The 21,851-nt window shown below is 40.9% G+C and overlaps 1 protein-coding gene across 5 annotated transcripts in view; it reads right to left on the reverse strand.

Moving 5' to 3' along the window:
• The window catches only part of KAT7 (K(lysine) acetyltransferase 7), a 40,433-nt gene that overhangs the window by 2,724 nt on the left and 15,858 nt on the right, over positions 1-21,851 (reverse strand). For 3 of the 5 annotated variants that reach the window (XM_011999285.1, XM_011999284.1, XM_011999287.1), the window contains 8 exons: positions 20,898-20,980; positions 14,728-14,826; positions 10,434-10,544; positions 8,341-8,532; positions 4,937-5,026; positions 4,573-4,713; positions 3,052-3,145; positions 225-371 (listed from right to left, as the gene is read on the reverse strand). In XM_011999285.1, coding sequence (XP_011854675.1) covers positions 225-371; positions 3,052-3,145; positions 4,573-4,713; positions 4,937-5,026; positions 8,341-8,532; positions 10,434-10,544; positions 14,728-14,826; positions 20,898-20,980 — 957 coding nt within the window. Of the gene's footprint in view, positions 1-224; positions 372-3,051; positions 3,146-4,572; positions 4,714-4,936; positions 5,027-8,340; positions 8,533-10,433; positions 10,545-14,727; positions 14,827-17,141; positions 17,232-20,897; positions 20,981-21,851 lie in introns of all 5 variants that reach the window. The other 2 variants (XM_011999283.1, XM_011999286.1) reach the window with 1 other exon arrangement.

Below are 21,851 nucleotides of genomic sequence, written 5' to 3' on the forward strand. Positions count from 1 at the left end.
TTGACTTTTACAAGAATTAGTGTTAGCAACTCTGGATTTGAGAAGCCAATTAATAACCATTCCCAGGGGCCAAATGCTTTGGATTCCTAGGCAACTTTAGTGAGGGTCTCTGCAGTGGTCCATTTTCAGTTGGCCTTCCTTTCTCATATTTAGGGGAAACACCATACCCAGTAGAGTTAACTTCTTGGGCAACAATCAACCATTCCAAGGAGTCAAAAACCAACCTTTGATAGAAATCTCTTTGCCTTGGAAATTATGCAGGTAGCGGAGAAGTACTTCTTTCCAGTAACTGCGATAGCTTATAAGCCCCAGATCTGAGAGTGGACGTTCTGGGGAGCCAACTTTTTCTTCCACTTTGGAAAGCAAATAACCTGCCAGGGAACAAATACAGACTTTTTCTAGCAGCACCAGATCTTACCCGAATAGCAAAAAACAGTGTGCCAACATGCAAGAAGGTTTAAGAAGCACAGTCCCCTCTTATTCCAGGGAATGTGTTCCAAGACTCTCAGTGGAGGCCCAAAACTGTGGATAGTACCAAATCCTATATATACTATGTATTTTCCTATCAACACATACCTATGCTATAGTTTAACTTGTAAATTAGGAACAGGAAGACAGTAATAGTAAAACAGAACAATTATAACAATATACTGTAATAAAAGTTATGTGAAGGTTGTCTGTCTCTCAAAATATCTTATTGTACTGTACTCACCTATTTTTGGACCGCAGTTGACTACAGGTAATTGAAACTGCAGAAAGTGAAATGGCGGATAAGGAGGGCACTACTGTAATAGGCACTAAAAGAACTCCGGAAGGCTTCACTATTAATCATTTTGATAACAATGGTTCTCTATAGGTGTGTGTTGGAAACAAGGGAGACAGGAAAAAAATGTGAAGCCACTTCATTACCTAGTTTTAAAATATTTTTTAAATCTTTGAATGGTAAGAACAGATTAGCTCAGTACCACCTATGAGATAGTCGGGGGGATGTGTGTGTGTAAAAAACCCAAATGATGAAGCCTCTAGTTGTAAAGTCTAAACACCTAACATTCAATTTATACAAAATATACAAAACAACATTATGGAGATGCAGTCTGCAAGGTTCATAATCTGGGTAACCCTTTTAGACAACTAACCTCCTTTCTTCAATAAAAACACAGCAAGGAAAAAAAAGATGGGACTGGAAAATTTTAGACTGAAAGTGAATTATGAGCCATATTTCTCAATCTCACTATCAATTTTACCTGGATCTAAGTATTAAAAAAAAGTTTTTTAAAAAGAACAAAATCACACCAGGGAAATTTGAGGATCACAATTTATGATATGAAGGACTTTTTTTTTTTTAAGGTGTAATAGACCTTATTTTTTAGAAATATCAAAATAAAGGCAGGTGAAAGTATAGGTAAAACGAGGTTAGCTCCCTCCACCCCCAAAAAACAGTAATTATTGAAGTTGGGTGATGGGTATAGGAGCGTTTATTATACTTTTGTTAATGCTTAAAACTTCCTATAAAATCAAGTTTATACGAACAGTGTTACCTATTCAAAGATATATAGTTCCCCTCTTATGTCACTTTCCAGTTCATCTCTTCTCAGGTGACTTAAAAATGAAAAAAGGCAGCTGGGCAAGGTGGCTCACACCTGTAATTCCAGCACTCTGGGAGGCCAAGGTGGGCGGACCAACTGAGGTCGGGAGTTCGCGACCAGCCTGACCAACATGGAGAAACTCCATCTCTACTAAAAAAACACAAAATTAGCCAGGCGTGGTGGCACATGCCTGTAATCCCAGCTACTCGGGAGGCTGAGGCAGAAGAATCACTTGAACCTGGGAGATGGAGGTTGCAATGAGCCAAGATCGCACCATTGCGTTCCAGCCTGGACAATAAGAGCAAAACTCTGTCTCAAAAAAAAAAAAAGAAAGAAAGAAAGAAGGCTTGGAAGGCTAATTCTAGGAATTCCAATTTTGATTAGAATATACCCTGTCCTTTGACAGTGGACATCAAATAGAGAATAACACACAGTGGAGTCTTGTTTTTCACAGCAGTTATGTTTCATAAAGTCACTGAGAACCTGAATTAGTGAATACTGAACCACTGCTACTAGGAGAAATACAGGGAGGGTTAGGTTCCTGCAAGCCTCTGGTCACACATTGGTCAACCATCAATACATAACCTTATTTTATGTTTCTGTTTAAAAATGCCTTATTTAATATACACTGTTGACATCACTAACATTGAACTCACTGCCAGCAACTCTCTAATTCACCTGAAGAAAGCCATCTAACCTCTGTAAGGTACCCCGGGATTCCTGAGATTAGTGTAAGGTATCCCGCCAGGATTCCTGAGATTAGTGTAAGGTGACCCAGGATTCCTGAGATTAGGAACACCAGACACATCAGCACTACTCATAGGGGCCATTTAAAATCAACAGAAAGCCAAAACCGTGTGGCATTCACAGACTGAAAATGAACTTGTTTACAGTATAAGAGCTGAAAACTCTGAAGTCAGCTGGGAATGCGTGCATCCATGACTCTTATTTTTTGCTGCTCTGTGCATGTTCACGAATGACCACAAAAATGTTAAGATTGATTTTGGGGTTACAAATAAAACTTAGTGAGTAAGCAAATTCACAAACACAGAATCCACAATTAATGAGGGCAGAGTATATTATGCAAAGGGTCCATTGGGTGCATGGATTACTTCTAGACAAGTCCCTACAAAAGTGAAATCCCTAGCATCAAGGAACAGATTTTAAGCCTCATGCATGTATGTGCTGTTTAAAAGTCTCAAACTGGGATAATATGAAAGAGCTCACTTTATCATCCTCTGTACTTCCTACTCATTAAGGAGAAGTCCTGTATCTCTTCAATGGTCAATGTGTATCTGGCAGAATGACAATGTTCAGGTTTTTCCTACTTGTTCATTCATTTACTAAATATCCATGTACCTCCACTACATTTCAGGAATTGCAGAGACCACAAGACAAAAAGACAAACAGCAATATTCACATGGTCCCTGCCTTGTGGAACTAATGACTTAGCAGTTTCACTTACTGAAATCAATAAGCATCTTGCCATAGCCCTGTCTCATGTACTGAGGCATGGTAAGGATACAGGATACGTTGTAGTTGAGGAATGAATTCTTTTCCTAAAATCAAGAGCAAACAGATGAACACATCACGAGGATTTGAAACCAAAGGTTTCAGCACTTCCACAGATACAAAATAAGGCTGCTTGCAAAACATCTGGGTAACCAGTCCCAGGGAGTGGCTGTCAGGCTCACAGCTGTTATAACCACACCCCTTATCATGGCCAAAGCCATTAATCATCCCAGGATTTCCCTAGCTGAGACCTCCAGTCTCATTTTAAGGGGGCTGACTCTGGGTTCCTGACAGCCACAGAGCAGGGCAAGAAGGTTAAGGCTGCTGACTCAGTATATAGAAGCCCACTTTAAATGCAATTTTTGAAAAGGAGCTGCCTACTGGAAGAGAAGGGAAGGAAACAACACAGTAAGTCTCCATTCTGCAAAGGGATTTAAAAAAAAAAAATCAAATCGAATGAAATCAAAATGTGTGATTCCAGTTGCAGAAGTGTCCAGAATAGGGAAATTTGTACAGACAGAAGGGCTGAGAGGGATTGAGTGGAAAAAGAAGTGATTGTTAACAATTTATTTTCAGGATAATGCAAACTGGATTGATTGCACAACTCTGTGAATACACTATAAACAACTAAATTGTACCCTTTCAGTGTGTGAATTTATGGTGTATGAATTATATTTCAATAAAGTTGTTATACTAAAAGTCATAAAATCTGGCCTTGGGCCAGGCGCAATGGCTCACACCTGTAATCCCAGCACTTTGGGAGGCTAAGGCGAGTGGTCACTTGAGGTCAGGAGTTCAAGACCATCCTGGCCAACATGGTGTAAAACACCATCTCTACTAAAATCACACAAAAAATTCGCTGGGCGTGGTGGCAGGCACCTGTTATCCCAGCTGCTCAGGACGCTGAGGCAGGAGGGTCACTTGAACCCGGAAGGCAGAGGGTACAGTGAGTCAAGATCACACCTCTGTATTCCAGCCTGGGCAAGAGTGAGACTGTCTCAAAAAAAAAAAAAAAAAGAAAAGAAAATCTGGCCTTGGGTCTTTAAAAGGCGCAGTAGTGTTATCACTGAAGGGACTGTGCTAGGAGCCCAGCTAAACAATCAGGCAAAAGGAGTATATTCCTGGTTTTAAGCTGATAACACAGAGGCAGGCAAAGCCAGGAGAGGCTGGCTTGACTACAAGATGTTGGCTTACGGGTTACTAGGGAGGGCTCTGGCCAGTTATTAATAGGCAGCTCCAGTCCACAACTCCAGAAAAGAATTAACCAGAAGCTTTTAATAAAAACTGCATTTTCATTAAATAATCTTTGATACATGGGTTTGCCCTTTTTTTTTTTTTTTTTTTTAAATTTAAGGAAGGGGTGTCATCATTGCCCAGAGTGCGGCTTCTTCCTGTCGGTGATTTGAGCCCCCAGCTGCGAACATGGATCACCCTGCTCTGGCCAGTGGCTTCTTAATCTTCAGCTCCTGCTTACCTTGGAAAAATATCCAATCAGGTGACAGCCAGTGTTGTCCGCCTCTGTCATAACATAGAACAGGAAGGGTTCCACATCATAATATAATGTCTTATGGTCCAGAAAAAGTTTGGCCAACAGGCACAGGTTTTGGCAGTAGATCTGGAAGCAGAGAAACAGAGTTCATGTGTGGGCCACTGATTCCTAAACAGATAAAGACCTAAAATTCACAAACATACCATAATTATTAATGAAACATATTGTGTATTTTGGCAAAAGAAGAGTTCTATGTCCTTCACAAGGTATGATGGAGAAAAAACACACGCCTTCTGAAACCTGTGAATATCCAACATTACAACTCCTTTCTAAAGCCACCACTTTTTACCTTGTTTTTCTTGCCATCCACTTCAAACACAGAGATAGAACCTTTGCGATATATCTCATCACCAGGTGGGTGTTTCCACACACATTTGGCCTGCGAGACAATGAAATTCACATCAGGGAACCAAAGCCTCCCAACAAGACTGCTCCTCAAAAGGGAAAAGGAATGACAGGTCAAATGTGATTAACTGAGCTACAGGACAGTTGGACAAGTTGAGAACATACTGTAAAACACAGATTTTTTCTCCATAAAACAAAGACTTCCAAAGCCATTTGAATATATTTATGACACTTCTATAGCAATCTGGAACAAGTACTCTGGATTACATTCTGGCACTGCTTTAGCCCAGGAGATTAAAATCACCCACTACATAAAGGTCAAATAAATAACAATACCCTTGCTTATTATGCCTCAAGCCAACAGGAAATTCTTAAGCAGCTTATTTCCAGCAGCTTAGGGTGGCTAAGTACTTTACTCTCACCTTTACCCATAACTTCTCATTACCACCTAACCATTATGGTCTTCTTTTGTTCAGATTAGAAAACTCACTCACAATGATAAAAACCATGTACCACTACCTGTCTGCCCTTCTCCCCTGCAACTGCATTGCCTTAGTTATATAAGGAAATTAAGAGAAAGTCCTGTGGCAAAAAAAGGGGAAAAAAAAAAAAGCAAGCACCCTAGCTGAGCAGCAGGAAGCTAGGGTCACTTGGCCACAAGGAGGCATGAAGTACCCCCTTTTCCTAACTCTCAAGTGCTAATTGTTTTAATGCAGCCAGTCAGCTGCATTCTGCTGTTAGGTGAATTCTTTAAAAGGTTTACATTTTAAAATGTTTAAGGCCTGGCGCGGTGGCTCACGCCTGTAATCCCAGCACTTTGGGAGGCTGAAGTGGGCAGATCACCTGAGGTCAGAAGTTTGAGTGCAGCCTGGACAACATGGTGAAACCCCACCTCTACTAAAAATACAAAAATTAGCCAGGTGTGGTGGCAGGGGCCTGTAATCCCAGCTACTCTGGAGGCTGAGGCAAAAGAATCCGGGAGGTGGAGGCTGTAGTGAGTCGACATCACACTACTGCACTGCAGCCTAAGTGACAGAGCAAGACTTCGTCTCAAAAAAAATAAAAAAGTGTTTAAAAAGTATAGATACACAAACTTTTTTTTTTGAGGTAGGGTGTCACCCTGTCACCCAGGCTGAAATAGCATGATCATAGCTCACTGCAGCCTCAAACTCCTGGGCACAAAAGATTCTCCCATGTACCTAAGATTATAGGCACGTGGCACTACACCTGGTTAATTTTTAAAATGGTTTTTGAAGCAACAGAGTCTCACTATTTTACCCAGGCTGGTCTCAAATTCTTGGCCTCAAGCAATCCTCCCACTTCAGCCTCCCAAAGTGCTGGGATTACAGGTGTGAGCCACCGCACCTGGCCCATTAAACACTTTCTATTAAGCAATTTTACTGCAACTCTTTTTGTCAACTCAAGAAGCATGTTCCAATTTGTCATATGTAAATCCAAATATTTATTAACTGGAATCCCTCCAAGAAAATTCCATCTGTAGTTTGTTCCTATCTCTACCCCTTTACTCATGCTGGCTCTTCCCAACAATAAGCAAACTCATGTAACAATTATCGTTTAGAAACAGAAGCCAAGCCAAAGGAAGACCATTTCATTTCAGTGATCACACCTGAAGCAATGGGAATAAGAACAGGCATGGAATAAAATAGGTATTTCCTGAAATCTGATTTTTATATCATATAATATGGAAGATTTTCAAATATTCATAATGTTTATTCGATCCTCAGATTTATTCAGACCCTTTGTTTTCTCCTTCTATTACTGTTTCTTGCCCTTTTAGCTATTTCATCGGTTAGTGTCACTAAACAACCAGAAACAAAAAGGAAAAAAGGCATAAATGGTAAGCAGTGCACATCAATAAAAATACCTGCTTTCACATAGTAAAACCATTTTACTTTATCTCCATGAACTGCCATCTGTGTCAGTGCCCCTCCTTCTGACCCCATCATTCCCTGTACACTGTATCTCTACCAATCCCCGCCAATCACCTCCCCTCCATGACTCTAGCCCCATGCAGTCAAGTGTGCCAGGGCCTGCAGAACCTGAGTCAAAGCAACAGTTCTGGGCCCTGAACCTGCAGACCACATGCTCCTGAACTGGGAACATAAAAAAGCAGTATCACCAACCAAACTGGGGAGAAGAGTATAATGACAGAAATCACAGGAAGACTGGGTCATAGATGCTTAGCATATGGAAATCCTGGGAAATAAAATAGGAAGGGGAAGGAAAAAGAGACACCCCCGAGGCCTTAGAGCCAAACTATATTGTGATTATGAGAACAAGGGCTGGGCACGGTGGCTCATGCCTATAATCCTAGCACTTTGGGAAGCTGAGGCGGGTGTATCACGAGGTCAGGAGATCAAGACCATCCTGGCCAACATGGTGAAACCCCGTCTCTACTAAAAATACAACACTTAGCCAGGTGTGGTGGTGTGCACCTGTAGTCCCAGCTACTCAGGAGGCTGAGGTAGGAGAATCATTTTAACCTGGGAGGCGGAGGTTGCAGTGAGCCGAGATCGCGCCACTGCACTCCAGCCTGGGCAACACAGCAAGACTCTGTCTCAAAAAAAAAAAACAAAAAACAAAAAACAAAAAAACAAGAAAAAGGCTTCTCTGCCTGAAAGGCTAATCTAATCTCTACTCCTTCCCTTGCTCCATGGCAGAAATATCCCTTAAGACAAAACTTCTTATTTCATAACAGAGGGGGTGGGGGAAATGGCTTTTTTTTTTTTGAAGCTGCAAAAAATCTAGTAAACATATTTGTCAACAATAACAGATTCAACTCCTTATACCTGCTTTATTAGGAAAAAGAGAGGAAGGCACCAAAGAACCCATTCTGCTACTTTCATAATCTGTCACAGGCTGATCACTCTTACATATTAGTAAGTGTACCCATTCAACATGTATTTCCTGGGCATCAGTTGTCCACACTAGTTGCTAGGGATATGAAGGTGAGCCATGCTGTCCCTGCTCTGCCTAATGAAGTCTGTATTTTCATCTAGTTTGGGACACACAAAACCTGTGGGCAGAGATAATTCATATTCCAAGGAGGAAATGAAGAGGAGTAGGCAGTAAGAACAAAAGACAGGAAGACGTACATGACAGGATGTGGGTAAGGGCCCTCAGCTGCTTTGGGTGGCACCCAGCACAAGCCATGCCTCAGGCTCTACACCCCACCTTAAGCTGTGGCCTTCCATTTCCTATGCCTTCATCCCACTGCTGAGGACCACTGAGAAGGTGCCTGAACAGAGGCAATCACTATGGCAAAATCTAGAGATCCTACAGCTTATTGCCATCATGGTCAAGGCAGAGGAACCCAAGACAACTCACCATGTGCCGGCGGAGTATCGTTTGGCTCTTCATATATTTTAAACAGAATTCACACATATAGAGACGTCCCAGCCGTGCATATTCTTCAGGATATGGAGAATGGTACCAGGTATCAAGCTCATAGCGGCCAAAAGCAATTGTTTTAATCATGTTGCTTCCCTCTGTGATTTGGCCTTGCAGCCTTAATTTCTCCTATTGCCAAGAAATCAAAAGTCAAAGGAGGATTAGAATTTATTATATTTGCTTTCAGGAAGGACACAATGGATCCTGTAATCCCAACACTTTGGGAGGCTGAGGCAGGCAGATCTCTTAAGGCCAGGAGTTCGAGACCAGCCTGGCCAAAACGGCAAAACCCCATCTCTACTAAAAATACAACAATTAGCCAGGTGTGGTGGCAAACAACTGTAATCCCAGCTACTTGGGAGGCTGAGGCAGAAGAATCATTTGAACCCAAGAGGCAGAGGCTGCAGTGAACCGAGATCGCACTACCACACTTCCAGCCTGGGAGACAGAGCGAGACTCTGTTTTAAAAAAATAAATATTGTCTTGTTTCTAAAAGCGTATGTGCATGCCACCATGCTAGGCTATAAAAAAAATCAGACAGATTTGGCTTCTACCTATGAGAATTTACATTAAAGAGAGCTACATGAAAAATCAGGCAGGCATACAGAAAACTTACTGCCCATACTGCTCAGAGCACAGGTCTCAAAAGAGGGTTCTCTGCTACCTCCCACATTCTGGGCCTCACCAGAATGAGACCTTGGAAACTTCATTATTATCAGCCTAGACCAAACTGAACTATAAAGAAAATCATCACAGATACAAACTGCCCACCCTTAGAAAGTATTCTAAAACTAAACAGAAAAGTTGATTTAGAATCTGCCTTACTTATCTGCAGAAACTTTTATAAAGCTATATGAATCTCTGTGACATATATCCACAATGCTCACTTAGAAAAAAAAGTAGGCCTTTTAAAAAATATTTTTGAAATGTGCATGATAATTCTAGAATCTAAACTCTAGAAGGCAGAAAATATTTCTGGGCTGGGTGTAGTGGCATGCCTGTAGTCCCAGCTACTCAGGAGGCTGACGTGGGAGAATCGCTTGAGCACTGGAGATCGAGACTGCAGTGAGTCATGATGGCACCACTGCACTCCAGTTTGGGCAACAGAGCAAAACTCTGTCTCAGACAAAAAAAAAGAAAATTCAGTGACTCTGAGTTGGCTACAAAAGTATTATAATTTGTAAGTATAACCAGGTGTAAAGTTGTGAAACGCTAGCTCAGAAATGCTCCATGACAAAACAGGATAGAGAAAACTAGCAGTAGGAACTGCCCATTCCAGCCAAGGGTAGCCAGCAAACCCTGCCTCCGCCCAGTTTTCAACAAGTCTATTATTTGATACAATTTTTTTTTAATACAAGGGGGAAGGGGGTGAAGATGAGATTCACTTTAAAAACTGAGCTTCCCTGAACACATTTAATCTGTTATATCAGAGGTAAACTCAATCACCAGAATTTTCTTCAAGCAAAGTTGTTAAAAATTCTGCCTAGGACAGCAACTCAGTATAAACTAGCTCTAAATAAATATCAGAATGGACAACCAATGTATCAAACTTGACTGTGTCAAAGATTAATTCTAAAACATCTGACAACAGCCTTTTCCATTATTCCCCTTCACTGTTATTTTCATTCTTAGTGCAGAGGAAACCTAGCAAAAGGGGAGTTCCTGTTGGGATTAAGAAAACAACAGAGATGAGTCTCTCCTAGGCTACAGGTTCTCAGAATTGCAAATTGCCCAGCTGAGACAAAGGGGAGCCTATAGTTTTATCCAGCCTCATCAGCTCTAGCCAAACTGGTACTTCCGGGAGCTGAGGTGGAAAGAAGGGAATAAAAAAAGGAAGGGAGGAGGGGTGATTTGTTTTAAATCTGAAAGGGAAAGGCTAGTCTCCAAAAAGGGACAGCTGGGAAGAGAGGGAAAGAGATTCAAGAAGCAAGGTACATTTAATTCCCACCAAACTGATTTGCAATCATTTTTCTTGGCAATTCTAAGCACCTTTCACAAGTGGTCTTCAGTTTGGAGGTTTTAATACTCACCAAATCCTCTGAAGCCCGGGCTTGTGCTCTTCGGAATAGATCCAAGTCATACTCACTTGTCAGGTTTTCTAAGAGAGGTTCCCGTGTGTTCCCATAGGTCTGTCTGTGTTCCTAGGAAAATAACCAGAGCACGACACTCTGATACTCTCTGCTTCTAAGAACTTTTTAATCCATTTCACTTCAATCCATGCAAACCACATAATCATAAGCTATTTATTTAGTGCGTACATACTAGGTGCTAGGCATTGAGCACAAGACATACTACTCATCAGATTAATGCCACAAGACTCCCACTACCCACCCCAGTGAATCTGGAAAGGAAATGCTCCCACACCTCCAGAAGGGAACTTCATTCTATTTCTTCGTGGATCAGAACTCTATGCCTCCATTCCTTCATGTAAAAATGTGCATGACAGTACAAATAAATAAAGTACCACAAACCCAGAGACACTACAAATTCCCAGAATCCTGAGATATGGAAGGAGCTTTGGTGGATACTCCCGGATTTAAAAACAAAATACACAAAAACCAGATTCTCTAAGCCTTAGTGTCTAAGATTTTAGACTCAAAAGAAAATCTGCAGGAAGGGAGGGGCAGGGGCAGCTGGATGAAGTAGTCCTTTGTAACTTCTTTCACTTGAATTGCTCCAGCCACCATTACACTGTCTGCAAAAGGCGTGCTACCCTCAAACTCCAGTCCACATGCTCAGGAAAAATAGGCTGGACTCTAAAAAATGCCTTACTAAATATTAAGCAAGAATAAGACAGGGAAAAGCCATAGAAAATTAAAAGCGTGAAAATAATCCAGTCTCAAAATAATTTCCCAATCTTACCATGGCAGTCACTACAAGAATCCTTTCCAGAAAAGAGATTCTACAAAGGAAACTTCCCTTTTAAGCCTTTGATTTTAGCCCTTCCCACTCTGTTCTAGGCTCCACCTCCCATCCAGAGAATAGGAGATAATAGTAGTTAAGTGGAGTGGACGGCTTATCCCAGGAAAACATTATAGATTTCACACACATATTAGCATATGAAGACACCACTCATCAGTATCTTTATCCCTATTAAAATTTCTTCTGGTTAATCTGATTCCATCTGCTGTGAATCTTTTTAAATTTGGACCCTTAACATCTAAGATTTGGGTTCTAAGCATTAGTTATTTCTTCTATTTTGAGGAACACTGGAAAAAAAAAAAAAAAAGCTTGAAAAAAATCCTAGCCAGCATTTTAATCAAGGAGGTTGGGTCCTACTAACCTATCCCAAATTACTGAAAAGCAGAGCAGATGTTTGTTAAGGTTAAAAATTTCAGGAACTTTTACTTCAGACACTCTTTCTACCTGTATGATTTTGGGCAAGTTACCTCTCTCAGTCTCAGTTTTCCTGTATATAAAATACGGGAAATACCACCAATCATACTGGACTGTTAAAAGATCAAAGGAACATCACAACCACAGTGCCTAGCACTAATCACTCAATATACGGTATCATTGTCTTATTACTCTTCTAACCAGTTTGCAGATAGAAACAGTGAGCAAGACTGGGGCAAGCAAACAACCTGGTACCCTACAGCCCACTACTAAAGCCCTCACTCTACAAACCAACAGTCTGGTGTAAAGGTCTAACTACAAATTCACCCCACAACCCATCTCACATTGGCCTATGTCCACTTATTCGTCAAATTATCATTTAAGACAGTGATGACTGTCAAAAAAGTAAATATAGGCCAGGTGCTCACCTGTAATCCTAACACCTTGGGAGGCCAAGATGGGCAAATCACTTGAGGTCAGGAGTTTGAGACCAGCCTGGGCAACATGGCAAAACCCTGTCTCTACTAAAATTACAAAAATCAGCTGGGTGTGGTGGCCCACGCCTATTACTCCAGCTACTTGGAAGGTTGAAGCAGGCGAATTGCTTGAACTCAGAACCCGGGAGGCAGAGGTTGTAGTGAGCTGCGACTGCACCACTGCTGCACTCCAGCCTGGGTGACAGAGTGAGACTCTGTCTCAAAAAAAAAAAAAAAAAAGTAAATACAGTCATCTCTTGATATCCCTAGGGGAAGAGTTCCAGGAACGACCCCCAACCTTCCTGCATATAACAAAATCCATGGATGCTCAAGTCTCATATGTAAATGATGTCATATTTGCATATAACCAGGGCACATCCAGCAGTATACTTGAATTAATCTCTAGATTACTTACGTGATGTCAACGCCATGTAATAGCTGTTATACTGTACTATTTCAGAAATAATGACAAGAAAAAGTCTGCACATGTTCAGTACAAACGCACATTTTTTTCCCCAAATATTTCTGATCTATGGTTGGCTGAATCCACAGGAACAAAATCCATGCATACAAAGGGTCATCTATACATAGTCTGGCATATTTTTGTCTTAGTGAAGCCATGCCCTGAGTAAGTATTCACATGCCCTACGTTTAAGAATCTATTCTAATGGCTAAATAAGAAAACATTCCAATTCTATGAAAAAAACTAAAATGTCAGAAAAAAACTAAAAGAACAGCCATAAAAAAGAATGAAATCATGTCCTTTGCAGCAACATGGATGCAGCTGGAGGCCATTATCGTAAGCAAATTAACACAAAAACAGAAAACCAAACACAGCATGTTCTCACTTATAAGTGGGAGCTAACCACTGGGTACAGAGGGACACAAAGAAGGGAACAATAAACACCGAGGATTCCAAAAGCGGGGAGGCAGACAAAGGTCGAAAAACTACCTATCAGGGGCTATGTTCACTACTTGGGTGACAGGATAAGATGAATAGAAGCCTAAATCTTAGCATCACACAACACATGTATGTAACAAACCTGTACATGTATCCCCTTATCTAAAATTTAAAATAAATACTAAAAAAAAAAAAAAAAAAAAAGGCTGGGTGCAGTGGCTCACGCCTGTAATCCCAGCACTTTGGGAGGCCGAGGTGGGTGGATCACGAGGTCAGGAGTTCAAGACCAGTCTGGCCAACATGGTGAAACCCCGTGTCTACTAAAAATACAAAACTTAGCCAGGAGTGGTGGTGGGTGCCTGTAGTCCCAGCTACTCGGGAGGCTGAGGCAGAGAATTGCTTGAACCCGGGAGGCGGAGGCTGCAGTGAGCCAAGACTGCACCACTGCACTCCAGCCTGGGTGACAGAGCAAGACTCTATCTCAAAAAAAAAAAAGAAAAAGAAAAATGTTAAGCAGTGGTTTGTATCTTGAAGGACAATTTTTTTTTATTGGAATGTTTCTTCTCTATATTTTTGGTATTTTCAGTAGTAAGCATGTATTAATACATGTATAATAAAATATTTTTCTAAAAAAAGATGTTTAAGGCCAGGCATGGTGGCTCACACCTGTAATCCCAACACTCTGGGAGGCTGAGGCAGGCAGATTACCTGAGGTCAGGAGTTCGAAACCAGTCTGGCCAACAAGGTGAAACCCTGTCTCTACTAAAGATACAAAAATTAGCCAGGCGTGGTGGCACATGCCTGTAATCCCAGCTACTCGGGAGGCTGAGGCAGGAGAATTGTTTGAGCCCTGGAGGCAGAGGTGGCAGTGAGCTGAGATCATGCCACTGCACTCCAGCCTGGCTGACAAAGAGTGAGACTCAGTCTCAAAAAAAAAAAAAAAAAAAGATGTTTAAGTGAAAAGACAGAATTCAAAGTGCTACATACAGTAAGAAGGCAATTACATAAATAAGGGATTGTGAAAAAGCTAGGATATATCCAAAAACACTAACTGTGGCTATTTTTAGGTGGTAGGATTTGTTTTCTTCCATATACTTTGCTTAATCACTCTAAATTATCTTACAAATGTAAGATAATTACTTCTAAAATTAGAAAAAAATGTTAAAATACTACAAGAATATCTATTATAGAATATTCACCCGATTAATACCTTTTAATCATGGAGGAAATCTATTTTTCCATTAAAATAAGCAACCTACTATTAAGGTTGACTATTTTTCTTCATACATAAGTTTCCAGTGCCATGGTATGTGTTCTAGTGGGTAAATTTAACCCTTTAAGATGAAAGTAAAATTTATGAACAACCAGAGGTTCAAATTTTTTTAAATCTAAATTCTAATGGTATTTCATTTTCCCAAGACCTCCTGTTTCCACTCTCAACAACTCAGTTTTAGGGGATGAAATAAACTCTAAGTGCCATAGAAGAGTCACTTAGTATTCACATGTAGAGCATACTAAATGGCAAATCTCAAAGGCACAAGCTCAGAAAGCAAAAGGAATCAAATGTGATAGCAGGAGTTCATGCTCATTAAATATTTAACTTTTCCTCACCATATATTTCTCTTTCTGTTCTTTGCTCAGTCCAGAATTTCTTTTCTTCCTGAGTTCAGCCACTTTTTCCTTGTATCGAAGCTGCCTCTCCGTTGGTGCCTAAAAGGAAAAAGGAGAAAACTGAGAGAAAACTGCTTATAAAAGCTAAGCTTCAAAATGAAAGTGCCAAGGTCCAGCACGGTGGCTCACGCCTGTAATCTCAACACTTTGGGAGGCCAAGGCGGCCCAACCAGGTGGCTCACGCCTGTAATCTCAACACTTTGGGAGGCCAAGGCGGGCCAACCACCTGAGATCAGGAGTTCAAGACCAGCCTGGCCAACATGGTGAATCCTCGTCTCTACTAAAAATACAAAATGAAAAACTAGCCGGGCGTGGTGGCAGGTGCTTGTAATCCCAGCTACTCGGGAGGCTGAGGGCGGGAGAATCACCTGAACCTGGGAGGCAGAGGTTGCAGTGAGCCAATCACGCCACTGCATTCCAGCCTGGGAGACAGAGCGAGACTCTTCAAAAACAAAAAAAAAAAAGAAGGTACCAAAACATTTTTTAAAATGTAAAGAGAAAAAAACCCCAGAAATGTTCTAGCCACACTGCAAATCATATGGCAATTTTATTTTATTCATTTGTATTATTTTTGAGGCAGGGTCTTGCTCTGTCGCCTAGGCTAAAATGCAGCGGCACAATCATGGCTCACTGCAACCTCTACCTCCTGAGCTCTAGCCATCCTCCTGTCTCAGCCTTCCAAGTAACTGGGACTACAGGTGTATACCACCATGCCCAGCTAATTTTTTCATGAATATGGCAATTTAAAAATTCCAAATCAGGTTATCATCACCCCACCACCTTTACTGTCAGTTAAATACAGGTTCAGGAATACAAACTTATTTTACTATTAACATAAACTAAGGATGGACGTCTCCACCAAAGCAACAAGAACTGTTTTCCAATTAATGCTTATTGATCTGATCAACAGTGATACAAAAATTCATTTATATATATTCATTTAAATAGAAAAACTGAGTAAGAATAAAACTCAAGGCTGGGCACGGTGGCTCACGCCTATAAACCCAGCACTTTGGGAGGCCAAGGTGGGTGGATTACTGGAGGTCAGGAGTTTAAGACCAGCCTGGCCAACATGGTGAAACCCCGTCTCTACTAAAAATACAAAATTAGCTGGGCATGGTGGCGTGCCCCTGTAATCCTGGCTACTTGGGAGACTGAGGCAAGAGAATCTCTCGAACCCGGGAGACGGAGGTTGCAGTGAGCTGAGATTGTGCCATTGCACTCCAGCCTGGACAAAAAGAGTGAAAACTCTGTTTAAAAAATAAATTAATTAATAAAATAAAATAAAATAACACCCAAGATAGACAATGAAGAAAAGTGTAGTTACCACTTATGGAGTGCTTTTTACCTGCCAAGCACTGAGTAGAGGTGCTTTACATACATAATTTAGCTGACTCCCCTGCCAGGAAGGCATTATTCACCTCTTCTTATTAACAAAGAAATAGGTTAGCTGACCTGCCCAGGACAACATAGCTAGAGTTAATCAGTATTCAAATTCACATCTGTTTGGCTCCAAAGCCAAACTTCTTCCTTATCACCATACATCTCTGCTATCCACCTAATCTAACTGCAAAAACAGACACCTAAATGATGAACAAAATACAGTATGTCACAAAGACACAAAGGCATATTTTGAGAGCGCTACAATGGTAATACATGAGGAAGAAATTCATTAATGGTGGGAGAGAATTTGGGAAAAATTCCTGCAACAGCTGAGAACTGCACAGGCCTTGAAGGAAAATACAATCTCTTCTCGGTACAGGTATAGTGTTCCAGGCAGGAAAACAGCAAGAGTGAAGACCAGAGGCATTTAGGGAAGAACAAGGAATTAAGTGCAACCAATGTGGCAGGAATGTTCAGAGAGGCAGGAGGAGGATTAGGACCAAGCCAGGATGCTCCCTACAAACCAAGGGAAGAGACAAGTACAAGAAAAATAACACAGTCAGCGAGTGTCAAATGCTGGGGAAAAGTCACTGGTGGCCTTGGAAAGGTGCTAGCAGAGTGGAGAGGTTTGAAAGCAAGCTACAATAGTCTTAAAGGATGCCAAGTGAGGAAATGAAGCAGCAAGTGTAATCTTTCAAATAATCAGAATTTTCTTCTTCTACTACTACTACTACTACTACTACTACTACTACTAGTACTACTACTATTACTACAGATAGCATGATTCCTTCACGAGGTAGAAGTGTTTGTTTTATGAAAATTTACTGTTTGAAAAAGAAACGTGATTCTAAGTACATCTGGAAGACATATCACAGGAAATGAGGCATAGACATGCCTGAAGACAATTATAGAGGAGATCCAAGAAATGGACCTCAAACTATGAGTGGCCAGCACTTTAACAAGGCCCATACCTGGTGCCTGGTTGCATGCCTGTTGTTGTCATCTTGCCTGTGAGACAGCATCCTTTCTTCTATCTGCTTATCCCGGCTCTGTGCTCTCACCTGCAACCATCAACAACGTCAATAAATCCACCTGCTTCTAAAACTACGTTTACTTAAAGCATAAGAATACAATGATAATGCCTTGGATTTATGTTGTACTTTACTTTCAAAGCGTCTTCACACTTATTATCACAATCTCTACAAGAAAGAGATAAGGCAAGCTTCACATTCTGCCTTCTCAGCCAGTAACAGAATCAGAGAAGTTGAAATGGTAACAGCTAAATGATGGGATCACTAAGGTTTTAATCATGTCTGATGACTCTGAGCCTGGACTCTTCCCAAAGTACAACAAATAAAAAAAAAGCATGAGGAAGTGCAAGAATAGAGTATGGAAGTACAAAGGAAACATTAGAAAACCTGGGTTTGGGCTGGGCGTGGTGCCTCACGCCTGTAATCCCAGCACTTTGGGAGGCTGAGGCGGGCAGATGAGCTAAGATCAGGAGTTCGAGACCAGCCTGGCCAACATAGTGAAACCCTGTCTCTACTAAAAATACAAAAAATTAGCAGGGTATGGTGGCAGGCGCCTGTGATCTCAGCTACTTGGGAAGCTGAGGCAGGAGAATCACTTGAACCTGGGAGGCGGAGGTTGCAGTGAGCCAAGATTGCACCACTGCACTCCAGCCTGGACAACAAAGCGAGACTCCGTCTCAAAAAAAAAAAAAAAAGAAAAAAGAAAACCTGGGTTTGGCCACACGCAGTGCCTCACATCTGTAATCCCAGCACTTTGGGAAGCCAAGATGGGCAGATCACTTGAGGCCAGGAGTTCAAGACCAGCCTGGGCAACATGGTGAAACCCCGCCTCTACTAAAAATACAAAAATTAGCCAGGCGTGGTGGCGCACACCTGTAATCCCAGCTACTTAAGAAGTTGAGGCATGAGAATTGCTTGAATCCAGGAGACTGAGGTTGCAGTGAGCCGAGATTGCACCAATGCACTCCAGCCTGGGTGACAGAGCGAGACTCTGTCTCGAAAAAAAAAAAAAAGAAAACCTGGGTTCAAGTCTCCAGGGAAACTTAACTCTGTAGTTACATGACCTCAGACAAATGACATCAGCTCTCAATAGTTTCTGTTTCATAATCTGGGAATTGGGAACTCATATCCAACTGCTTATTCCACTTCACCACTAAAACTCAGAATGGTCAAAACAGAACGCCGGGCATTTCTCCACAAATCTGCTCTACCCCAAATCTTCCCAGTATTAATAAACGGCAATACTGTCTAAATAGCTGATCCGGTCAACAACTTGAATGTTATCCTAGATTCTTCTCTTTTCTCACACCTCACATCAAATCAATCAGCAAGCCTAACAGGTTGCTCCCCTCTAAAATGTATCCTGAATCCAACCTAGTCTTAGAATTGCTGCCGATACAAAGCTAGTCCAGTCCACCAATTACTGCCTGAACTTCCATGCAGTCTCCCAAGCACCTTATACCCTGCATCAACTCTTGCCCCCACACTCCATTCTCCACGTTAGCAAGCCTTCAGTTTTAAAAAGTGTGCATGAAATCCTATCATGCCTTTGTTAAAGCGCCCCAAATGTTTCTCATTCTATTAGAACAAAAGTATACTCCTGTGCCAAAGTCCACAAGGTTCTTTATGATCTGGATCCAGCCATACACAACCTACTTTCATTCAGCCTCTCAAACCTGTCAGTTTAGCCATGCCTCATGGCCTCTGCACTTGCTGTTCCTTCTACTTAGGTATCTTTTCTCCTAGATCTTTACACAACTGCTTCTTTGCCATCATCCATGTCCCAGATCAAATGCCAACTCCTCAGGAAGGTCTTCCTGGACCATCCTGGGAAAAGCAGGGCTATCCCTACCCTCACCCCCAAAACAGACTCTATCATTCGTCTTTTTTCCTCACAATATTTATCATTGCACAAAATTATTTACTTATTAATTTGAAGGTTTATGTTGCCTCCTCCTATGAGAACATGAGCTCCTTAAATGCAGTCTTTTATTCACTGAATCTTCAGATACCTGTATTTGGTACATGCAGCTACAGAAATATATGACTGAATACAAATGTAACATCACTGATCGCAAGGGTGTCCTGGGAAACTCAAGAGCAATCACGTATATGAAGGTTCTTCAAAAACACTAGAGCTGTTAATAAACGTGGGGAATTTGTCTAATCTTTCCACTTACAGTTCTAAATGTAATAAAAATATATCATCTCAGAAATTCTCCTGATCCTCCATGCACACGTTCCAGTAGTAAAGATGGATTATGCTGAGCCTAATGCCTCTTGCAAAGAAGAGGAAACAAAGAGGATAAATTCAGGATAGAAATGTTTTCCTTTTATCAGAATTTTCTTCTCCAAACTCAAATTTTTCTTTTTCTAAAATAAACTGCTTAACTTAACACAGTCATATTGTTATAAACTAACAATTTCAAAAGCAAAAGACATGTCAGAAGATTTTTATGTAAAACCATCCATAGTATCAGATCATTACATTTAGAGACAAGTGGTAGAGAACAACTCTCAACAAGCAGGGATCGCAGTTATTTTCTGAGAAAGAAGTACCTAAAGACTTGCCTGCTTCTGACACAGATGGGGGCACAGCTTTTTCTGTTTTGATTTAGTCCCAGGCTAATGGGAAGATAATGGGAAGATCTACAACTTACTTTTACACAGAGCAGAAGGAACTGCCGCTTATAAAAAGATTTGGAATGAAGAAAAATAAGAGTAGGGTCATTGACCTTAAAATCCATATAAACACGGAAAGTACACTACTTTGCTGAAAGACTAACCACATAAAAGAAACTTTCACCCCTGCAGTCTACCTGTAAATAAGAGAACAAATTCCTGAATCAAGGAAAATCAGTGTTAGCTAGGGAATCTAATTTTCCTTACAATGAAATTGGCTCAGACAGAAATAAACCTGTGACCCCGGCATCATTAGCAAAGTAACGACAAAAACAACAATAACACTTTGGTCTAACCAGCTTAGATAACCTATCCAATACTACTCAAGCAACCCATTTAATTAATAACATTTTCCACTCTTGCTTCCCCATAATTAGATCTTTGGTTACATCCTTGGGAACAGCAACCCACACAGGAACATACAAATAGGATCTGAGCTTCTACTCCTAAATACGTTATCTCAAAATCCCAAAGGTTATTTAGGAGCTATGTTTCAAGAATTTAAAAGAAGAATTAGCCAAGAGTAGGTGTGACTGAGAGTAACAAAAAGTATTTCACAGAAAAGGACAGAAAAAGGAACAAGAATTATGAAAAGATTTTAAAAGCAAAATGACTTCATAGATTTATAAGAAGAGAACGGAATGCATAAATATTAAGATCACATATTTTATGCAAATAAAATATGCAAATTATTCCTTAGTGGAATAAGTCCCTAGCAGTCTTCGAAGCCAATTTTCAATAGAAAATATCAATGCACTAGCGGCTGATGTTCCAAATGTTTCATAATCTCTTTGTTAATTTCTTTCAAATCACTCATAACATATTACAATTCTTTTGTCTGTTTAACTAGTTTTTTCTAAAAAAGCACATTGGTTTTTATGTTTCCTCCATTACAACGTAAGAACAAGGACCCTGCCCATCTTATTGGCCACTGTATCCCCAGTGTTTAGTAAAGTGTCTGGCAAACGGTAAGCACTCAAAAAGCGTATGTTGAATAAACGAGAACACAATTACCTTGCATTCGTCAGCTGAGAGGTTATGATAGAGTGGGCATCCTGAGATGGAGAAATGTCTCTCATGTTTTCCTGTAAGGTGTCCTGTTAAAGGAGGGAAAACTCAATCTCAAGAAAGAAGACAAGCTTAGAAAGTAGTATGTTTCTCTACGACAAACCTGTTTTTTCGCTACATCATTTTTATCAAATATATGTCTGATCAGACTGAATCCACCAAAGGTAAGGCTGGTAGGGCTATAACTTGCACTCATTCTTTTCTTCCACAGGATGGATCTAGCTATCTTCGAACATGCTTATGTATGATCAATATAAACCATAGTTCTTTCTGCTCTTAGACTTCTCAAATCTCAAAATGTCATGAAGTCAACATTTGTGATAAAGCACAAGACAATGAAGAGGAACACTTTCTTTTGGTGGAATGTAACTCTCCTACGCTAAATTAATCAGGTCATATGTATAATAAGTGTACTTTTCTTTCTACTGTGCAATGCTATCCAACCTGAATTTAGCCCCTTTCATTTTTTTTTTTTTTTTTTTTTTTTTGAGACGGAGTCTCGCTCTGTCACCCAGGCTGGAGTGCAGTGGCCGGATCTCAGCTCACTGCAAGCTCCGCCTCCCGGGTTCACGCCATTCTCCTGCCTCAGCCTCCCGAGTAGCTGGGACTACAGGCGCCTGCCACCTCGCCCGGCTAAGTTTTTGTATTTTTAGTAGAGACAGGGTTTCACTGTGTTAGCCAGGATGGTCTCGATCTCCTGACCTCGTGATCCGCCCATCTCGGCCTCCCAAAGTGCTGGGATTACAGGCTTGAGCCACCGCTCCCGGCCGCCCCTTTCAATACTCAAAATAAATTTATGAAAAATGGAGAAAGAAATGGCCTTTTCTATCATATAAGTAAACATTTTTACATAACTTTAAACCAGGTTAAATACTTATTTTTTGGAGGGAGAACAGAGTT

This window comes from Mandrillus leucophaeus, unplaced genomic scaffold, assembly GCF_000951045.1.
Source record: "Mandrillus leucophaeus isolate KB7577 unplaced genomic scaffold, Mleu.le_1.0 Scaffold59, whole genome shotgun sequence".
NCBI lineage: Eukaryota > Metazoa > Chordata > Mammalia > Primates > Cercopithecidae > Mandrillus > Mandrillus leucophaeus.